Source organism: Primulina tabacum, chromosome 15, assembly GCF_025594145.1.
Source record: "Primulina tabacum isolate GXHZ01 chromosome 15, ASM2559414v2, whole genome shotgun sequence".
In the NCBI taxonomy this organism is placed as follows: domain Eukaryota; kingdom Viridiplantae; phylum Streptophyta; class Magnoliopsida; order Lamiales; family Gesneriaceae; genus Primulina; species Primulina tabacum.
In genome coordinates this window covers 12,270,118-12,291,923 of record NC_134564.1, presented here as the reverse complement: position 1 = coordinate 12,291,923, position 21,806 = coordinate 12,270,118, and the positions used below count along the sequence as shown (strand labels likewise).

General features: G+C 40.6%; 1 protein-coding gene across 1 annotated transcript in view; it reads right to left on the bottom strand.

Moving 5' to 3' along the window:
• LOC142525876 (uncharacterized) overlaps window positions 1-21,806 on the bottom strand; it is a 147,743-nt gene that overhangs the window by 9,068 nt on the left and 116,869 nt on the right. Inside the window, exon 4 of the mRNA XM_075630161.1 lies at window positions 10,677-10,757. Coding sequence (XP_075486276.1) covers window positions 10,677-10,757 — 81 coding nt within the window. The remainder of the gene's footprint in view (window positions 1-10,676; window positions 10,758-21,806) is intronic.

Below are 21,806 nucleotides of genomic sequence, written 5' to 3'. Positions count from 1 at the left end.
CGGAGCCGACTTTGTCAATCGTGACATCTCCTCTCTCCACGATCTCTCTGAGGATGTGGTACTTTCTCAATACGTGTTTGGACTTCTGATGAGACCTCGGCTCCTTTGCTTGAGCAATGGCTCCCGTGTTGTCACAAAACACCGAGACAGGAGCAACTCCATTAGGAATGACGCCCAACTCTTGGAGGGAATTCCTTACCCAAACTGCCTCCTTTGCTGCAGCTGATGCAGCAATATATTCTGCCTCAGTAGTGGAATCCGCTATACTGTCTTGCTTGGAACTCTTCCAAGAGACAACAGCACTATTGAGCATGAATATGAATCCAGAGGTTGACTTCGAGTCATCGATATCGCTTTGGAAGCTAGAGTCGGTATAACCTACCAATTTCAGTTCTCCACCCCCATAGACCAAGAACAATTTATTGGTCCTTCTCAAATACTTGAGGATGTACTTTCACAGCTTTCCAGTGTGGAAGACCAGGGTTGGATTGATATCTACTCACTACACTTAGTGCAAAAGCCACGTCAGGACGTGTAGATATCATCCCATACATGATGCTACCAATCGCAGATGCATAAGGAATGCTGGTCATCGCCTCTATCTCTGCATCAGTCTTGGGAGACATAGACTTGGATAGGGACACGCCATGGCACATTGGTAGATGTCCTCTCTTGGACTCATCCATCGAGAACCGCTTCACGGTGGTATCAATGTATGTGTACTGGGTGAGACCAAGCAATCTTTTGGATCTATCTCTATAGATCTGTATTCCCAATACAAAAGATGCTTCACCCAAGTCCTGCATCGAGAACTTACTCGCTAACCATATCTTCGTTGATTGCAACATTCCTACATCATTCCCAATGAGTAGAATCTCATCAACATACAACACCAGGAATGTCACAGCACTCCCACTGACCTTCTTATACACGCAGGGTTCCTCAAGATTCTTAGCAAAACCAAACTCTTTGATTGTACTATCGAATCTGTGGTTCCAACTGCTAGATGCCTGCTTTAGACCATAAATAGATCTTTGAAGTTTGCATACCATATGCTCACTTCCGATAGATGTAAACCCTTCGGGTTGAGACATGTAAATCTCTTCCTTAATATGCCCATTAAGAAAGGCTGTCTTCACATCCATCTGCCATATCTCCTATTCATACCATGCAGCTATGGCTAGCAAAATCCTTATGGACTTGAACATTGCAACTGGAGAAAAGGTTTCCTCAAAGTCAACTCCTTGTCTTTGAGTATATCCTTTTGCCACCAATCGCGCCTTGAAGGTCAATACCTTCCCATCCGCCCCAAGTTTCCTTTTGTAAATCCATTTAAACCCTATGGGAACAATTCCCTCAGGTGGATCCACGAGATTCCACACTTGGTTCGAATGCATGGAATTCATCTCAGATTCCATCGCTTCAAGCCACTTGGATGAATCGGCATCAGATAATGCTTCCTTTAAGGTCCTTGGATCACATCCATGGTTAGGCTCCTCATGGCCCTCTTCAAGAAGCAGACCATACCTCATAGGTGGTCTCGAGACTCTCTCGGATCTTCTAGGAGCTTGTATCTCCTCTCTTGGCTCTTCGGGTGTGGGTTCTACAATTGTGGGTGTCTCTCGAACCTCTTCGAGTTCTATCATCTCGCCTTTTCTATCCAATAGAAATTCCTTTTCCAAAAAAGTAGCATTCCTAGAAACAAACACCTTTGTTTCTTAGGGATGATAGAAGTAGTATCCAACCAAATTCTTTGGATATCCCGCAAAGTAACATAAAATGGATCGACTATCCAATTTATCTCCCACTACCTGCTTCACATAAGCAGGGCACCCCCATATTCTAAGATAAGAATATTTGGGTGGCTTACACATCCATATCTCATATGATGTCTTATCAACTGCCTTTGTATGGACATTGTTCAACAACATTGCCGCTGTCTCAAGTGCATATCCCCAAAAGGATGGCGGCAACTCCGTGAACCCCATCATAGACCGAACCATGTCCATCAAATTCCGGTTACGACGCTCCGAAACACCATTCAACTGTGGTGTAGCGGGCGGAGTCCACTGCGAGAGAATCCCATTCTCCCTAAGATACTCTTGGAACTCGGCACTCAAGTACTCACCACCTCGATCCGATCGAAGTGTCTTGATGCTTCGTCCCAATTGCTTCTCCACTTCACTACTGAATTCTTTGAACATTTCAAAGGCTTCAGACTTGTATTTCATCAAATACACATACCCATACCTCGAAAAGTCATCGGTTAAGGTGATGAAGTAGGCATGTCCATGCTTAGTGGTGATGCTAAGCGGACCGCACACATCGGTATGGATCAAATCCAATAACCCTTTGGCTCGCTCCACATGGCCCTTAAAGGGAATCTTGGTCATCTTTCCTTTTAGACAGGATTCACAAGTCGTGAGAGCATTAATATCAGACATATCAAACATGCCTACTCCCACTAACTTGTTCATCCTTCTTAGGGAAATATGTCCTAATCGAGCATGCCATAATTGTGCCGAATTTAGAGTATCTTGTTTGCGTTTGTTTGTTGTTTTATAGCTTGGACATTGTTAAGTGGAATATCTTTCAATTTTAAGGTGTAAATATCGTTTTCAAGTTCTCCAGTACCAATTAAACATTCATTCTTGTAAATATTGCAAACACCTTTGCTAAATAAACAAGAAAATCCATCTTTATCTAACATAGAAATGGAAATAATGTTCTTCAGCAAGTCTGGTACAAACAAAACATCTCTCAAAAATAACTTAAAATCATTGTTCAAATACAAGCAAACATCTCTTACGGCCTTTGCAGCAACCCTTGCTCCATTGCCCATCCTCAAGAAGGTCTCACCTTCCCTGAGCCTTCTACTTCTTCCCATCGCCTGCAAATCATTACAGAGATGTGAGCCACATCCGGTATCCAATACCCAAGAAGTAGAGTTAATTGAAATGTTTACTTCAATATAGAACATACCGTTTCCAGAACTCTTCTGGGCCAGATATTCCCTGCACTTACGCCTCCAATGTCCAGGCTTCTTGCAGTGATCACAGATGTCAACACTCTTGTCAGCCTTCACTGGTGTGGCTGCCACAACGGGACCCGAAGTCTGCTTCTTCAAGGGCACGTTCTTCATGGGACGTTGGAAAGAACGCTTCTTTCCCTTAACAGGTGGACCGGTCTTCGTACCGGATGAAGAGCCCACAAAAAGAACCGGCTTCTCTTTCTTGATGGTGGACTCAAAGGTCACAAGCATGTTCACCAACTCCTCAAGGGTCGGCTCCATCTTGTTCATGTTGAAGTTCACCACAAAAGGATCAAATGAGCTAGGCAGCGATAACAGCAACACGTCGGTGGTCAACTCCGATGGCAATATCAAATCCATGCTAACGAGCTTGTCCACGAGCCCAATCATCTTTATGCCATGCTCATGGACCGAGGCCCCATCTCGCATGCGCATAGTGATCAGCTCCTTGACGGTAGCATGCCTAAGAGGCCGAGTCTGCTCACCAAAGAGCTCCTTGAGGTGCATATGAATGTCAGCAGCATTCTTTGCATCCTCAAAACGCCTCTGCAGCTCATCATTCATAGAAGCTGCATATAACACCTAGCCTTCAAGTCATGGTCACACCAATCCTTGCAGGTCTGCAATTCCTCAGGAGTGCAGCTAGTCAGAGCCTCAGCAGGGGGCGACTCAGTCAGTGTATATGCAATCTTTTCCGAGTTTAGGACGATTTTCAGATTTCTTAGCCAAGTGAGATAGTTAGGTCCGGTTAACACATGTTTTTCGAGTATAGCGGATAGCGGGTTGCGAATCGAAGACATAGTCAAAGTTTTATACTGAAAAATAAAACAGATAAATGTTAATGACTATTTTAAAATATTTAATAAGATATAAAGTTTGGACTTTAACTTTATAAATTTTCGCTCCCACTGTTTTGACATTTTCACTACCCTCTAGTGAAAACGGGAGACTCCTTTCCTCAGTAGGTACGTAAGGTCGAATTAGCGAATCATGATCCCGAATAATATCAGCCAATGATAATTCCTAAAAGGTAGTTTCCAATTGCATCACCATGCAACCCTCTACGTAAACTTTTGTCTTACGTTTGATTAGGACCCAATAATATGACGTCGTTCATCTTCACGTGTCAAGCCTTACCCATCGATGTTGAACCTTAATGGACGGTCGCCATGAGTTCCCTCAATAATATGAGCCGAAATCATGGGAGTTCCACGTAGTTCACATCACCATGTCAATGGATGTCACAGCTTTCCGGCACCCAGAGCTCCCCAATAATATGAGCCGAGCCCCGAGTACGGGTAGCGTTCATCATGCACCCATTGTCGATGGAAGACAAGGAAATTATAAACAAATTTATAATTTCCCTTTTCGGGCTTGATATTAATTTTGAATCTTATTCAAAATGAGAGTTTTTAATTTTGAAAGGTCTCATTATTAATTTTATTTAAAAGCTCGCCATGTTTGATCGTATGTTTGCCGGATTCATGCAACTTTGTTATTATCATAATAATAACGCACATACTCATTATTTATAACATATCATGCATATATTATAAACAGTAAACAAACAAGGATGATCAATCGCCCCAATACTAATGGCCCGTGTTAGCTAAACACGGGCTTAGGTCCAATCCTAGGGAAATGCAAGGGATGCAAATGCAACTATTACATTAGCTTCCAATATTTACATGTCTTCGATCTTCATAATCATCATGGCCACCATCTTCCAATCTTGATCATCCACTATACTAATATTTACAAATAAATATCCATAGCAAATAGGGATACATCTCATGGGGTGGGAACGGGCCATAAACCAAGCCCACTTTATAAATTGATAATTATTACAATCATTCAACACAAAATATCCTAGCATACACCTAGCAAATTGGGCTTGGACTTTTGATCATCCTTCATGCATAATATCACATATCATACACCATTAATTAATTATCACAATAATTAATTGATCCAATATTATATATCTTGATCCAATCACTAACCGCCACGATTATAAACTAAATTAACAAAGTATACAAACACCTTTGTCTACTTTCCAATTAATTTATTTATAACCGAATTTCTTATAAATCACAATTTACTATAAATAATTAAAGTCCAACTTCAATTATTTATTTTATGAGAAAAATTTGCAACTTTTGTAATTTTAAACTTGAGGGCCCATAAACTTATTTTTCACCAAAAACATTTTGGCCCATTTTAAATTCACAAATATGTTAGCCATCTAATGGCACAACAACTCAAGGGCCATGACAATTTGATATTCCAAAACACTTTTGAAAACCCTAGTCGTCATCGCCGTCGCCGGATTCCGGCAACAAAATTTTTTTTTTATTTTCGATAGAGGGGTTCGGGCAGCCTTTTGGGCTGCCCTAGCTGCCCGAAATGGGCAGCCCCTCGCGCAGCCCGAGCTACCCGACACGGGCAGCAACATGCTGCCCGAAATACCCCTTTGCCATGCCTTGATTTTTGTTGCAAATTTCATTCTCATGCGGTAAGAAATCAATCTCAATACAATATCTTGTAAATGCTACACAAAATCGTAACCATAGCTCGGATACCACTTGAAAGAAGATCGGTTACGTTAACCGGAAGCGCAACGGAAATTTAAAAATCGAATTTTTTCAAGAAAAATTTTCGGCCACCATGATATTGTGTAGCAAATACAACAAAACATCAAATCTCATACATAGAGTGTTGAGAAAATCGTTACCTATCAACCTCTTGAGGTTATGATTGCTCCAACTTTGTTGTCAAACAACAAAGCTCTTGAATGAGATGGCAGTCTAGAAGCTCTCCTCCTATCCTTCAAGAATTATGCCCACCACCAACTTTGTAGATCCACCTCACACTTGCACTAGAAAATTTAAGGCTTTTTCAAAGTGAAGTGACTTGTTTCTCCAACTATTGAAGAACACAAGAGGAGAGAAAAATTAAGGAAAAACTCCTCAATATTTTCGGCCAACACATATGAAAAAATGAGAGGGGGAAGACTTGTCTTGGGTGTGGAAAAAGGTGTTGCAAAAAGTTGCATGCCATACCAATTTTTTAATCAAAAGTATTCCCCAACCTTTCACCTCCCAAACATGCATATCAAGTGGGCTTGTAACAATTACAAGGCCCATGGACTTTTATTTAAATGTCCCAAACATATTTGAGCCCATTTATAGTTTACTTGATTTTACTCAAGCCCACTAGTTAAATAATTATTTCCAATTGAGCTCTACAAGGCCCAACAATGTTATATAATTAATTCAACACTTGAATTAATTTAATTATTTGGACTCTACTAGGCCCACTAGTGTTTTATTAATTCAACACTTGAATTAATTTAATTTAGTCCATAACAATGTTTATGAGCACGTTCATTAATTTACTTGGCCTATTTTTAATTTAGGAGCACGTTCATAAATTAAAAATTACATTTCTCTCATAGAAGTCATACTTCTATTTTTCTCAACGCTTATAAGTTAAACCATTTATAAGCCGTTCAACACATTGAACTATTTTAATTTCTCAACGGGATCTAGAAAGCTAGTACTTGTGTGGCCTCAATGGTTCATTGATACAACTAGCCGTGGGTTCACATCTCATCTCCATGTGATTCGGACTAAACATGTCCTTATATGATCATACCCCAATATGCTTCATTCTTACTTATCAACTCCTTGATAACAAGAACGTCAGAACTCAAATCTGATAGTACCCAACCAATCATGTTAAACGCCTAGCAGCATCGCTTACATGATTCCCTAGGTATCAAATGATAGTGCCTGCAAGAACCATTCAATTATGGTTAGCGTACAGTACGGTCCCTTCAACTCATATATCCCGACCGATTCGACAACCATTGGTATATCGAGAGTTGTCAATGAATCGATACTATGTGTCATGTTGTAGTTGCATCGATGGTATAATCTATGAAACCCCTTTCATAATTACCACCATACTCTGATCAGAGATTTCAACCTACATACACATGATAACACATAGGATATCCATACCCGAAGGTAAGTGGTGAATCACCGACTACAATGCATCTACTCCTATATGTTTCGACAGAACACCCAACCATGCCACCTGAAGACCCCATGAGAGTCGGTAAACAAGTCAAAGTGTAATTGTAAGGCTCGAGATTTATTAGTCTTCATTGATGTGATATTCGGAAGATATGAGTATGCATGACATGTAATGAGAGGCACTGAATGAGATTATGAAGGGTTGCATAAAGTCTAGACCGCACCCGCGCTACGAATAAGACTGCACCCGCGGTTGATGGACAGAGAGTTGGAGATTATTTACAGAAGTGACACCGCACCCGCGGTGAAGAAGTACCGCACCCGCAGTGCATGGCCAGTAGGGTATGAAAGTGCTACTGGAGATTGAGCGCACCCGCGTTGCTAGACAGACCGCACCCGCGGTATTGTACCAGTAGGGTCAGCGCACCCGCGTTAAAAGACAGAGCGCACCCGCGGTCCAAGCTTCGGGGAAAGTTGATGCATATCAATACATAGAGCGCACCCGCGGCGCAAAAGTGAGCGCACCTGCGGTGCGACGTGCAGTATGAAGATTAAGCCACTTGCCTCCTACCTAAGGAACGTGTATATATATATATATACCTACATGCAATCCATGAGAATGAAGGAAAGAACCGAGGGAAGTGCAAGAAAGAATTGAAATATTCTTACGCCTTTCGTGAGAAATCCGTTCGTCTGTTTTTGAATCCGACTTCAGTACTGTGTTCCTATCGATGCAGGCTACAACTGGATGTAAGTTTCGTTACGTTTAGACATGATTTGAATTTATGATATTGTCAGAATTGAATATGAATCAGATATGATGTTTCTGCTACAGTAGACATTGTATAACTGAAGTCAGATTAAAGAATAGACTGTTTATCAAATTGTTATGAATTTCAGAGTTGATTTAGTTGAGATTCTATATCAGAGTTGTGTTATTATTCAAATTATGAGTTGTACTGGTATTGGTTATGAATTCTGGTATTATATCTGTGATGTTGAGATAGACGGGGTTATCGTGACTGTATTGTTATGCCGTCGAAACATCAGTAGATTGATATTGATAAGATTCAGTTATGATTTCGATTGTATCGTGATATCATTGATATGAATTAGATTGTACCTTGTTCAGATATGGATCAGATTATATACCGATTTGAGTATTGATCAGAACAGGTCTTGAATTGAGTTATATACTGATATGGTATTTATATGATTGTCATTATCAGATTTGGATATGGACAGATTGGAATACAAGACTTCGTCTTCATCAGACCGAGAAAAGAAAGGTATAATTCATGTGAATTCGGGAGATACGACTCGAATCACACTTGGTTGGAGTTTCCCTAAATCACATACTAGATTTATTATTTATATTTGATTATGATTATGTCTTGTTTATAGATTTATATTCAAGCATGGAAATAGAAGAGTCATTAGGAGACTTGCTAAACTAGACGTTCGGTGGTATCGACGCTTCGGATCAGATTCAATCCGATTGTAGACATTCGATACAGACAGGACCGAAGTCTAGGAATAAGACGTACAGTTACCTCGATTGGGAGGGTAGGTGACAGACAGTGACGTCTTATTCACACCGGGATCCCTAGAGTTAGAGTCGAGTCGAGTCAAGATATGAATTGAATTGAGTTGCATGCTTATTTTATTTTGATATCAGAGATTATGGAATCCATTGTTACTGCATGTTTATTTGATTTGGTTTCCTAGACTATGAAACCTATTGTTATGAATTTTACGCATGATAACATGCCTTATGATTTATATTGTGTATATGCATGTATACATGTTTTATACTGGGATTTATTCTCACCGGAGTATCCGACTGTTGTCTTGTTTTGTATGTGTGCATGACAACAGGTGGGACAGGATCGGGGTCAAGAAGATGATGAGAGAAGATGAGTTAGAGTGGTGATTCCGGACTTATTGTAGACTTGGTTTAATACTTAAAATTTAGTAGTTGAACCTTAGACTAGTTTGAATAATTATTGTACATTATTGTACTTTTATACTGAGATGTATATTAGTTAGATTCCATTACGTTCCGCACTTACATTTTTAAAAAAAAAAGAAAAATTTTTAGACCCTGTTTATCTTAATTGATAATTAAATCCCAAAGATGATTAAGATGATGATTAGCGTCCGGGTCTCCACAGTAATTCTAGCACACAGAGTCTCAATGTTGTCCCGGGTCATAAGGACTAATAGTGTACAACCATAAACTAGGACTTTTCCACTCGATAAGTGAGAACCACTTGGAAAGTCCTTTTATGGAGGGTTGTTCAGTGCACTCTATAAGGAGCACCTATCTGCATGCTCGGACATCACAATGTCCCCTACCAATGAAACATGGTACTCACATCGCAGATACTAGTCTCGAACTCGAGTGGCCTATATCCTTCTTAGTGGCGGCTGAATCGACAAGGAACTATTTAGAATATACAATATTCCAAATATATGTTTCATGATACTCATCATATGAGCATCTTATATTCTTTCTACTATTTGTATATTCAAGGACTTTATCTATGCAACTAGCATGGGTATACAGATAAAGAAGTGCCAAAATGATAAATATAAATATTATTAAAATAAAGACTGTTCATACATAGAGTTTAATCATGAACCCTCGGCCAACACTTGGCTCGACGGACACCTACCTCTAACAGTCTTGCAAATGCCTTTGAATGAACATTGTTCAACAATAGTGCCGCTGTCTCAAGCGCATATCCCCAAAAGGATGGCGGCAACTCCGTGAACCCCATCATAGACCGAACCATGTCCATCAAAGTCTGGTTACGACGCTCTGAAACACAATTCAACTACGGTGTAGCGGGCGGAGTCCACTGCGAGAGAATCCCATTCTCCCTAAGATACTCTTGGAACTCGGCACTCAAGTACTCACCACCTCGATCCGATCGAAGTGTCTTGATGCTTCGTCTCAATTGCTTCTCTACTTCACTTCTGAATTCTTTGAACCTTTCAAAGGCTTCAGACTTGTATTTCATCAAATACACATACCCATACCTCGAAAAGTCATCGGTAAAGGTGATGAAGTAGGCATGTCCATGCTTAGTGGTGATGCTAAGTGGACCGCACACATCGGTATGGATCAAATCCAATAACCCTTTGGCTCGCTCCACATGGCCCTTAAAGGGAATTTCGGTCATCTTTCCTTTTAGACAGGATTCACAAGTCGTGAGAGCATTAATATCGGACATATCAAACATGCCTACTCCCACTAGCTTGTTCATCCTTCTTAGGGAAATATGTGCTAATCGAGCATACCACAATTGTGTCGAATTAAGAGTATCTTGTTTTCGCTTGTTTGTTTTTGTTATAGCTTGGACATTGTTTAGTGGAATATCTTTCAATTTTCAGATGTAGAGATCGTTTTCAAGTTCTCCAGTACCAATTAAACATTCATTCTTGTAAATATTGCAAACACCTTTGCTAAATAAACAAGAAAATCCATCTTTATCTAACATAGAAATGGAAATAATGTTCTTCAGCAAGTCTGGTACAAACAAAACATCTCTCAAAAATAACTTAAAATCATTGTTCAAATACAAGCAAACATCTCTTACGGCCTTTGCAGCAACCCTTGCTCCATTGCCCATCCTCAAGAAGGTCTCACCTTCCCTGAGCCTTCTACTTCTTCCCATCGCCTGCAAATCATTACAGAGATGTGAGCCACATCCGGTATCCAATACCCAAGAAGTAGAGTTAATTGAAATGCTTACTTCAATATAGAACATACCGTTTCCAGAACTCTTCTGGGCCAGATATTCCCTGCACTTACGCCTCCAATGTCCAGGCTTCTTGCAGTGATCACAGATGTCAACACTCTTGTCAGCCTTCACTGGTGTGGCTGCCACAACGGGACCCGAAGTCTGCTTCTTCAAAGGCACGTTCTTCATGGGACGTTGGAAAGAACGCTTCTTTCACTTATCGGGTGGACCGGTCTTCGTACCGGATGAAGAGCCCACAAAAAGAACCGGCTTCTCTTTCTTGATGGTGGACTCAAAGGTCACAAGCATGTTCACCAACTCCTCAAGGGTCGGCTCCATCTTGTTCATGTTGAAGTTCACCACAAAAGGATCAAATGAGCTAGGCAGCGATAACAGCAACACGTCGGTGGTCAACTCCGAAGGCAATATCAAATCCATGCTAACGAGCTTGTCCACGAGCCCAATCATCTTTATGCCATGCTCATGGACCGAGGCCCCATATCGCATGCGCAAAGTGATCAGCTCCTTGACGGTAGCATGCCTAAGAGGACGTGTTTGCTCTCCAAAGAGCTCTTTGAGGTGCAAATGAATGTCAACAGCACTCTTTGCATCCTCAAAACGCCTCTGCAACTCATCATTCATAGAAGCCTGCATATAACAACTGGCCTTCAAGTCATGGTCACACCAATCCTTGTAGGTCTGCAATTCCTCAGGAGTGCAGATAGTCAGAGCCTCAGCAGGGGGCGACTCAGTTAGTGTATATGCAATCTTTTCCGAGTTCAAGATGATTTTAAGATTTCTTAGCCAAGTGATGTAATTAGGTCTGGTTAATAGGTGTTTTTCGAGTATGGCAGAAAGCGGATTGCGAATTGAAGAAATTGTCAAATTTTGTACTGAAAAGTAAAACAGATTAATGTTAATGACTATTTTAAAATATTTAATAAAATATAAAGTATGGACTTTTACTTTATAAATTTTCGCTCCCACTATTTTGACATTTTCACTACCCTCTAGTGAAAACGGGAAACTCCTTTTCTCAGTAGGTACGTAAGGTCCAATTAGCAAATTATGATCCAGAATAATATCAGCCAATCATAATCCCTAAAAGGTAGTTTCCAATTGCATATCAATGCAACCCTCTACGTAAACTTTTGTCTCACGTTTGATTAGGACCCAATAATATGACGTCGTTCATCTTCACGTGTCAAGCCTTACCCATCGATGTTGAACCTTAATGGACGGTCGCCATGAGTTCCCCCAATAATATGAACCGAAATCATGGGAGTTCCACGTAGTTCACATCACCATGTCAATGGATGTCACAGATTTCCGGCACCCAGGGCCCCCCAATAATATGAGCCGAGCCCCGAGTAAGGGTAGCGTTCATCATGCAACCATTGTCGATGGAAGACATGGAAATTATAAACAAATTTATGTTTTCCCTTTTCGGGCTTGATATTAATTTTGAATCTTATTCAAAATGAGGGTTTTTTAATTTTGAAAGGTTTTATCATTAATTTTATTTAAAAGCTTGCCATGTTAGATCGTATGTTTTCCGGATTCATGCAACTTTGTTATTATCATAATAATAACGCACATACTCATTATTTATAACATATCATGCATATATTATAAACAGTAAACAAACAAGGATGATGAATCGCCCCAATACTAATGGCCCGTGTGAGCTAAACACGGGCCTAGGTCCAATCCTAGGGAAATGCATGGGATGCAAATGCAACTATTACATTAGCTCCCAATATTTACATGTCTTCGATCTTTATAATCACCAAGGCCACCATCTTCCAATCTTGATCTTCAGCTATACTAATATTTACAAATAAATATCCATGGCAAATAGAGATACATCTCATTGGGGTGGGAACGGGCCATAAACCAAGCCCACTTTATATATTGATAATTATTACAATCATTCAACACAAAATATCCTAGCATACACCTTGCAAATTGGGCTTGGGCTTTTGATCATCCTTCATGCATAATATCACATATCATACACCATCAATTAATTATCACAATAATTAATTGATCCAATATTATATATCTTGATTTAATCACTAACCGCCACGATTATAAACTAAATTAACAAAGTATACAAACACCTTCGTCTACTTTCTAATTAATTTATTTATAACAGAATTTCTTGTAAATCACAATTTACTCTAAATAATTAAAGTCCAACTTCAATTATTTATTTCATGAGAAAATATTTGCAACTTTTGTAAATTTAAACTTAAGGACCCAAAAAATCATTTTTCACCAAAAACATTTTGGTCCATTTAAATTTCACAAATGTGTTAGCCATCTCATAGCCCAACAATTTCAAGGCCCATGACACTTTGATAATCCAAAACACCTTTGGAAACCCTAGTCGTCATCACCGTCGCCAGATTCCGGCCAACAAATTTTTTTTTTTATTTTTGAGGGGACGTTCGAGGGGCTGCCCTTGCTGCCCGAAATGGGCAGCCCCTCAGGCACTCCAAGCTGCCCGAAATATGCCCCAAAAACGCCTTGATTTTGTTGCAAAAATTTAATCTCATGCGGTTAGAAATCGACCTCAATATAATATTATGTATATGCTACACAAACTAGTACCCTTAGCTCATGATACCACTTGAAAGGGATCGATTTTATGGTGCCCGAGTTCGTAACGGAAGCAACAAAATTTTCGAAAATGACATTTTCTAACATAAAATTTTCGAGCACCTCATGTACTAGTGTGTAACATATACAAACACAAAATGACATTCATAGGATGTTAAGATATTAAACCTATCAACCTCTTGAGGTTGATGTAATGGCTCCAACCAAGTTGTAAACAACTTGGCTCTTCAAAGGATGACATTCTACAAGCTCTCCTCCTTTTATTCAAAAATTAGGCCCACCACCAACTAGGAAGATCCACTCATATTTTGCACTAGAAAAATATTAGGATTTTTCTTTGAGAAGTGTAGGAAATCTTCAACAATTGAAGAACAAAAATTGAGAGAAAAATGAAGAGAGGAATTTCGGCCAACTTGAGGGAGGGAAAGAGGTTGGAAGACTTTTCTTGGTCCTTGAAAAAGTTGAGTTAAACATGTGCATGCCATGCCTTGGTTATTCAAAAAGTTGTCTCCCAACTCTTCACCTCCCATGCATGCATTTTTGAGTGGGCTTGTAACAATTACAAGGCCCATGAACTTCAATTTAATTGTCTCAAACATATTTGAGCCCAATTAAACTTTACATGATTTTACTCAAGTCCACTAGTTAAATAATTATTTCTAATTGAGCTTTACAAGGCCCAATGTTATTTAATTAATTCAACACTTGAACTAATTTAATTATTTGGAACTCTACTAGGCCCACTAGTATTTAATTAATTAAAAACTTGAATTAATTTAATTTAGTCCATAATAATGTTTATGAAAATCACAATTTACAAATACATTATTCACTTGGCCTACTTTTAATCTAGGAACACTTCCACAAATTAAAAGTTATTTTTCTCTCATAGAAGTCATACTTCTAATTTTTTCCTTACGCTTATAAACTCATATATAAGCCGTTCAACACATTGAACTATTTTACTTCTCAACGGGATCTAGAAAGCTAGTACTTGTGTGGCCCTCAATGGTTCATTGATACAACTAGCCGCGGGTTCACATCTCCATGTGATTCGGAATAAACATGTCCTTATATGAGCATACCCTAATTGCTCCATTCTTACTTATCAACTCCTTGATAACAAGAACGTTTGAACTCAAGTCTGATAGTACCCAACCAACCCTGTTAAACGCCTAGCTGCATCGCTTACGTGATTCCCTATGTATCAAATGATAGTGCCTGCAAGAACCATTCAATTATGGTTAGCGTACAGTACAGTCCCTTCAACTCGTATATCCCGACCGATTCGACAACTATTGGTTTATCAAGAGTTGTCAATGAATCGATATTATGTGTCATGTCGTAGTTGCATCGATGGTGTAATCTACGAAACCCCTTTCATAATTACCACCATACTCTGATAAGAGATTTCAACCTACATACACATGATTACACATAGGATATCCGTACCCGAAGGTAAGCGGTGAATCCCCGAATACAATGCATCGACTCCTATATGTTTCGACAGAACACCCAACCTTGCCACCTTATGACCCCATGAGAGTCGGTAAACAAGTCAAAGTGTAATTCTAGCACATAGAGTCTCAATGTTGTCCCGGTTCATAAGGACTAATGGTGTACAACCATAAACTAGGACTTTTCTACTCGATAAGTGAGAACCACTTGGGAAGTCCTTTATGGAGGGTTGTTCAGTGCACTCTACCAGGAGCACCTATCTGCATGCTCGGACATCACAATGTCCCCTACCAATGAAACATGGTACTCACATCGCAGATACTAGTCTCGAACTCGAGCGGCCTATATCCTTCTTAGCGGCGGCTGAATCGACTAGGAACTGTTTAGAATATACAGTATTTCAAATATGAGTTTCATGATACTCATCATATGAGTATCTCATATTCTTTCTACTATTTGTATATTCAATGGCTTTATTTATGCAACTAGCATGGGTATACAGATAAAGATGTGCCAAAATAATAATTTCAAATATTATTAAAATAAAGATTGTTCATACATAGAGTTTCATTGTGAACACTCGGCCAACACTTGGCTCGACGGGCACCTACTCTAACATAACCAACATCAAACCATCGTTTAGTCATGATTAAAATACACCTAAAATATTGGAAAATAAATACCAATGGCTGTAATACATGAAAATTGTGCATGGAGGCCAAAATCATGGAACGCTCTTTCGAGAGTCACTTTGGCACATTGCACCGTAAATTCTCGTACGACCTCTAAACTTAACCAATTCACAAATGGCCAAAAACATGACCTTTTTAACTCATTGAGGTACTGTCCAATCCAAGGCCATAGGCTAAAAGCCAACCAAGAACTCAAACAAGCCTCCTGAACCAAAGCTCAAGTTGCTGTCAAAAAAAAATGCAGCAGCAGCACTTGTGCTTGCATCGCTTCGTTTACAAGACTATAGGCCATTGGGGCTTGAACCACCGACCAGAGTCTCTTACCAACATCCTAAGGAGTGGCGTGAACCGTGGTTATGGGCACTAGGCCATCCACAATCAAACCCAAACACCTAGGACAACACAAAGCTCAAACCGAGAACACAATGAAAAATTCTGTACCATGCGATTGTTTGGTTCGCTTGCTATCATGTGTCATTCCAGTGGTCATATGATCAACCATGGCTCAACCTAGACATGATGAAGTGTTGTATGAACCAAGGTTAAGGGCTAAAAGCCAAACAAGATCCATCAAAAACTTCAAGAGCCGAAACTCACTCACAAAAATCAGAAATAGAAACCGAGGGACACTTGTGTTGTTTTGCTTTAAAAACCGATGGGGCCATGAACCAAGCCATGAAAGGTCATCTTGGTCATGTCCTAGACATGCTAAGGAAGGGTAATAACCGTGGTCACAGGCCCAAAAGCCAACCAAGATTCGAACCTCCTTGAACAACCAAAAACCAGAATTTCGAGACTCAACTTGCAACTATGAAGGAGTTGCTGTCAAATCTTGAATCCAGCGAGTTGGGGGCTTAAAATAATGGACCAACATGATCCTAACACATCCTATTACATGCCTAGATGCAGCCTTGGGTGCCTGGAATCGAACAACCACCTGGAACCACAAAAACATCAAAATCATGAGGCACAAGTCAGAGCCAAAATCTGTGCAGAATTTTTTTGTTCATGTTGCTGTCATATTTCGGTTTTATCATGAATCAAGGACATGTAATGGTTTAAAAAAATGATATATGACTTGATTGAAGAGCAAAGAAACTATATATACATGCCTTAAGTTGTTTTTTACAATAAACAACACGATACGTCGGACCGGGAGACACGGCAACGGAAATGAAGAAACCTTGTTATTGTTGTTGTCTTGGCCAAGAATGGGAGCTGTTAAATCTCTGTCATTTTGTATAGGTGGAGTGAAGAAGGTGGTGAAGGCTTGTGGTCAAATAAGGTGGTGCATGGAGGAGTAAATGATGTCAAGTTGGGGGGAACATGCATGATGAATGGGTGGCCTTTGTTTTGTTGTTTGGGGAGTTAAATGGTGTCAAGTTGGGATTGTGTGGAGTAGAATTGACTGAGAGTTGTCTTTCCATTTGGTGTAGGATTTGTTTAAGTTTTGCTAAGTAGAATCCTAGGTTAGATAAGCTTGATTAAAAGGTTAATTAAGCATAATCTTGATGAATTAAGAAGCCTACAATTAAATTGGTGATTAATTAATTAAAGTAGACTTAAATCCACTTGATTTCATTAAAATAAATTATTTCTTAGCTTGGAATAAATTTAGGAATATTTTTGGATCATAAAATTCATTTTTGATTTCCTATCTCCGGTCCGGTCTCGCGTATATATCTAAAAAGCTAAAATTTGAAATACGCGATTTAAAATCCTTAAAAATAACGTAAATTATTTAATGCAATTAAATCAACAATTTTTTAAAATATTAACCATTTAAAATTAAATAATAGAAATTATGCACATATCTACGCATATTAGTTTTTCGGGTACTACAACACTCCCTCCTTAAATAAAATTTCGTCCTCGAAATTAGAACTCACCGAATAAATCTGGAAAGCGACTCCTCATCTCTGACTCTGACTCCCAAGTAGCTTCCTCATTGGAATGATTAAGCCACTTGACCTTCACTGATTTGATCACCTTGTTTCGAAGCTTCTTCTCCTTACGGTCTAAGATCTGCACTGGTCTCTCTTCATAAGACAAGTTCGGAGAAAGCTGCAACGGCTCAAAGTTCAACACATGAGAAGGGTTCGCTAAATACTTCCTCAACATCGACACATGGAACACATTGTGTACTCCGGCCAGATTCGGCGGAAGAGCAACACGATATGCTAATGTCCCAACTCTGTTGAGGATCTCAAATGATCCGATGAACCTCGGACTAAGCTTCCCCTTCTTTTTGAATCTCATGACACCCTTTATCGGTGCTATCTTCACGAAAACATGGTCGCCAACGGCAAACTCTAGATCTCTCCTCCTCCGATCGGCATAACTCTTCTGTCGACTCTGAACAGTCCTCATCATGTCACGGATTACGACTACTAGATCAGCAGTCTGCTAAATGATCTCTGGTCCTAACTTTGATCTCTCGCCTACTTCATCCCAATGAATAGGCGATCTACACTTCCTTCCGTACAGTGCTTCATAAGGAGCCATACCTATAGACGACTAAAAGCTGTTGTTATAGGTAAACTCCACTAATGGCAATTTCGATTCCCAGCTCACTGAGAAATCAATGACACAAGCACGGAGAAGATCCTCCAAGATCTGAATAACTCTCTCTGATTGACCATCTGTCTGAGGGTGAAAAGCTGTGCTAAACAACAACTTCGTACCCATAGCTGAATGCAGACTCTTCCAAAATGAGGAAGTGAATCTCGGATTTCTATCAGAAACAATAGAGACTTGGATACCGTGCAATCGGACTATCTCATTGATATATAACTCGGCATACTGAATCATGGAGAAAGTCGTCTTAATAGGCAAGAAATGCGCTAGCTTGGTAAGACGATCAACAATCACCCATATAGCATTCGAACCTCTAGCCGACTTCGGTAAACCAACCACGAAATCCATGTTAATGTTTTCCCACTTCCACTCGAGAATGGGAAGTGGCTTGAGTAATCTGGCTGGTCTCTGATGTTCAGCTTTCACAAGTTGACAAGTCAAACACTCGGATACAAATCTCCGGATCTCTCTCTTCATACCGGGCCACCAATATAACATCTGCAGATCCTTGTACATCTTCGTACTCCCAGGATGAATAGAGTACGGGGACATATGGGCCTCAACTAATATGTCTGTTCGAATAGAATCGCTGCTAGGAACCCATATCCTATCTCGATAACGAACAATGCCATCACTCACTGTGTACAAAACACTGCCCTTCGCCTCATCTCTCTTCCTCCACTTCGCCAACTGCTCATCAGATGACTGACTGCTGCGAATACGGTCTAATAAAGAAGACTTAATAGTCAAGGTAGATAGACGGGGAACTCTACCTCGAGTATAAATCTCTAGATCAAACCTCTGAATCTCACTCTGAAGAGGCCTTTGAACTGTCAAATGAGCCATCACTGCCACTTTTCAGCTCAAAGCATCCGCTACTACATTAGCTTTACCAAAATGGTAGATAATGTCACAGTCATAATCCTTGACTAACTCCAACCAACGCCTCTGACGCATATTCAACTCTTTCTGCGTAAAGAAGTAATTGAGGCTCTTGTGGTCGGTAAAGATCTGACACTTCTCTCCGTATAGATAATGCCTCCAAATCTTCAAGGCAAATACTACAACAGCTAACTCAAGATAATGAGTAGGGTAGTTCTTCTCGTGAATCCTCAACCGACAAAAAGCATACGCTATTACTTTCCCATGCTGCATCAACACTGCGCCTAGACCGAGCTTCGAAGCATCGGTATACATTACAAAATCTCCGGGCCTAGAAGGCATGGACAAGATCGGCGCTGAAATAAGAGTTTGCTTCAAAGAATCGAAGCTCTTCTGGCACTCATTGCTCCACACGTACTTAGCATTCTTCTTAGTCAATGACGTGAGTGGAACTGCGATAGAGGAGAAACCCTGAATAAACTTCCGATAGTATCCTGCTAGACCAAGGAAACTACGGATCTCTGATGCACTCTGCGGCACCTCCCAATCTCCGACTGTCGCAACCTTTGCTGGGTCTACCTCAATGCCACTGCTAGATATGATGTGGCCTAGGAACGCCACTTTCTCCAACCAGAACTCGCACTTGCTGAACTTAGCGAACAGCTTGTGCCTCTGCAATACTTCGGTCAGATGCCTGTTGTGATCCTCTTGACTCTTTGAGTAGACGAGAATGTCGTATAGAATACAATGACGAACAGATCAAAATAAGGTTGAAATACACGATTCATGAGATCCATGAAGATCGCCGGCGCATTCGTCAGACCGAACGGCATCACAAGGAACTCGAAGTGCCCATAACGAGTCCTAAAAGCAGTCTTAAAAGTATCGCCGTCTTTCACCCTCAACTGGTGATATCCGGAACGCAGATCTATGTTGGAGAATACTGAGGCTCCCTGCAACTGATCAAAAAAATCCTCGGTCCTCGGAAGTGGGTATTTATTCTTCATTGTAACCATGTTCAACTCCCGGTAGTCAATGCAAAGCCTCTTAGATCCGTCTTTATTCTTCACGAATAAGACAGGCGTGCCCCATGGAGAGAAACTCGGGCAAATAAACTCCTTGTCAAGAAGCTCCTGAATCTTTTTCTTGAGCTCAACCATCTCTGACGGTGCTAATCTGTATGGTGCCTTAGAGATAGGCGCGGTACATGGCATAAGATCGATCGAAAAGTCAACCTCTCATACCGGTGGTCTACCAGAGATGTCCATCGGGAAAAACGTCTGAAAATTCCCTGACAACTGGGACATCTTCAACTGACTGGCTGGGGACCTCGGGAACAGATATAATGGTCGCAATGAATGCTCGACAACCCCTATGCATGAGCTTCCTAGCCTGAATACAAGATATCATGATAGGCAAATTAAAGTACCTGTCAGGCTCAAACAGGAACTGCTCCCTTCCAAGCGGTCGGATTAGAACAGATTTCCGCTGAAAATCAATAAGTACTCTGTTCTTGTGCAGCCAATCCATCCCAAGGATAATATCGAACTCTGGCATTGGCAGCACGATCAAATTCGCATAGACAAGATTTCCATGAAGCTCGAGGTCTATGTCTCGTACTACGCTAGTCGCTGCCATCTCCTTGCCAGATGGAATAACCACAGAGTACGCCACATCCAATCCAATCGTCTTGACCTTGATGGAATTCGCAAAGGTCTCAGATATGAATGAATGAGTGGCCCCTGAATCAATCAAGGCGTTCGTAGAAGCTCCGCCTATAAATAATCTTCCTGAAAGGTTGGAACATCTATCTAAATCCAATAATTTACCAGAATTAATCCTATAGACGTGCAAAAGGTCAAAGTTTTTCTAACTTATATTCCCAAAATAACCCGACTAGAACATGCAATCTTATCACAATTTCTAAGTTCAAATATTATAACCCAATAATTCAAAGCAATTAATCCCAAAACGCTGAATTAAATAAGCTAAAATTTTCCTAAATATAAACTTAAAGATTTAATATACCTGTCAAGAGCATAGTCCCTAGGTTCGCCTCCGCTGCATGGAGTGCAAACACTCTGCCCTGAGTAGGCAATTTCCCTTGAGGACAATCCATCAGCAAATGGTCAGTACCGCCACACTTGAAACACTTCCCAGAGCCATACATGCAAACTCCGGTATGGCGGCGTGTGCACCTGGAACAGACCGGGTACTCCTGCCTCCTCGGGACCACACGTCCCTGGTGCTGCTGCTGCTCTCTTCTCCTCGATGGGCCATGAAAAGGCCTTTTATGCGGTTGCTGCTGCTGAGGAGGGTGTTGGGGCACCTGAAATGGCCGCTTACCATGGCGGTCATTCTCGATATCTCTCTGATCCTGCTCCGCAGTAAGAGCTCTAGAGACAACGACCTCATATGTCGTAGGGCCAGCAACCATAACATCACGGCGCAAGATCGACCGCAATCCATCCATGAAGTGCTTTAGTCTGGCACCCTCGTCGTTTGCAATCAGGGGTACAAAGTGACAGCCCCTCTCGAACTTCCGGATAAAATCCGTAACAATCATGTCACCCTGTCTCAAGGTCATAAACTCCCTGGTCAATCTCGAACGCACGTCATCAGTAAAATACTTAGAGAAGAATACCTCTCTAAAGCGTGTCCAACTGAGAGTAGCTAGATCCAGAGCTACAGATGCGCCCTCCCACCACAGAAGGGCGTCTCCTCCAAAAAGATAGGTCGCACAGCGGACCCT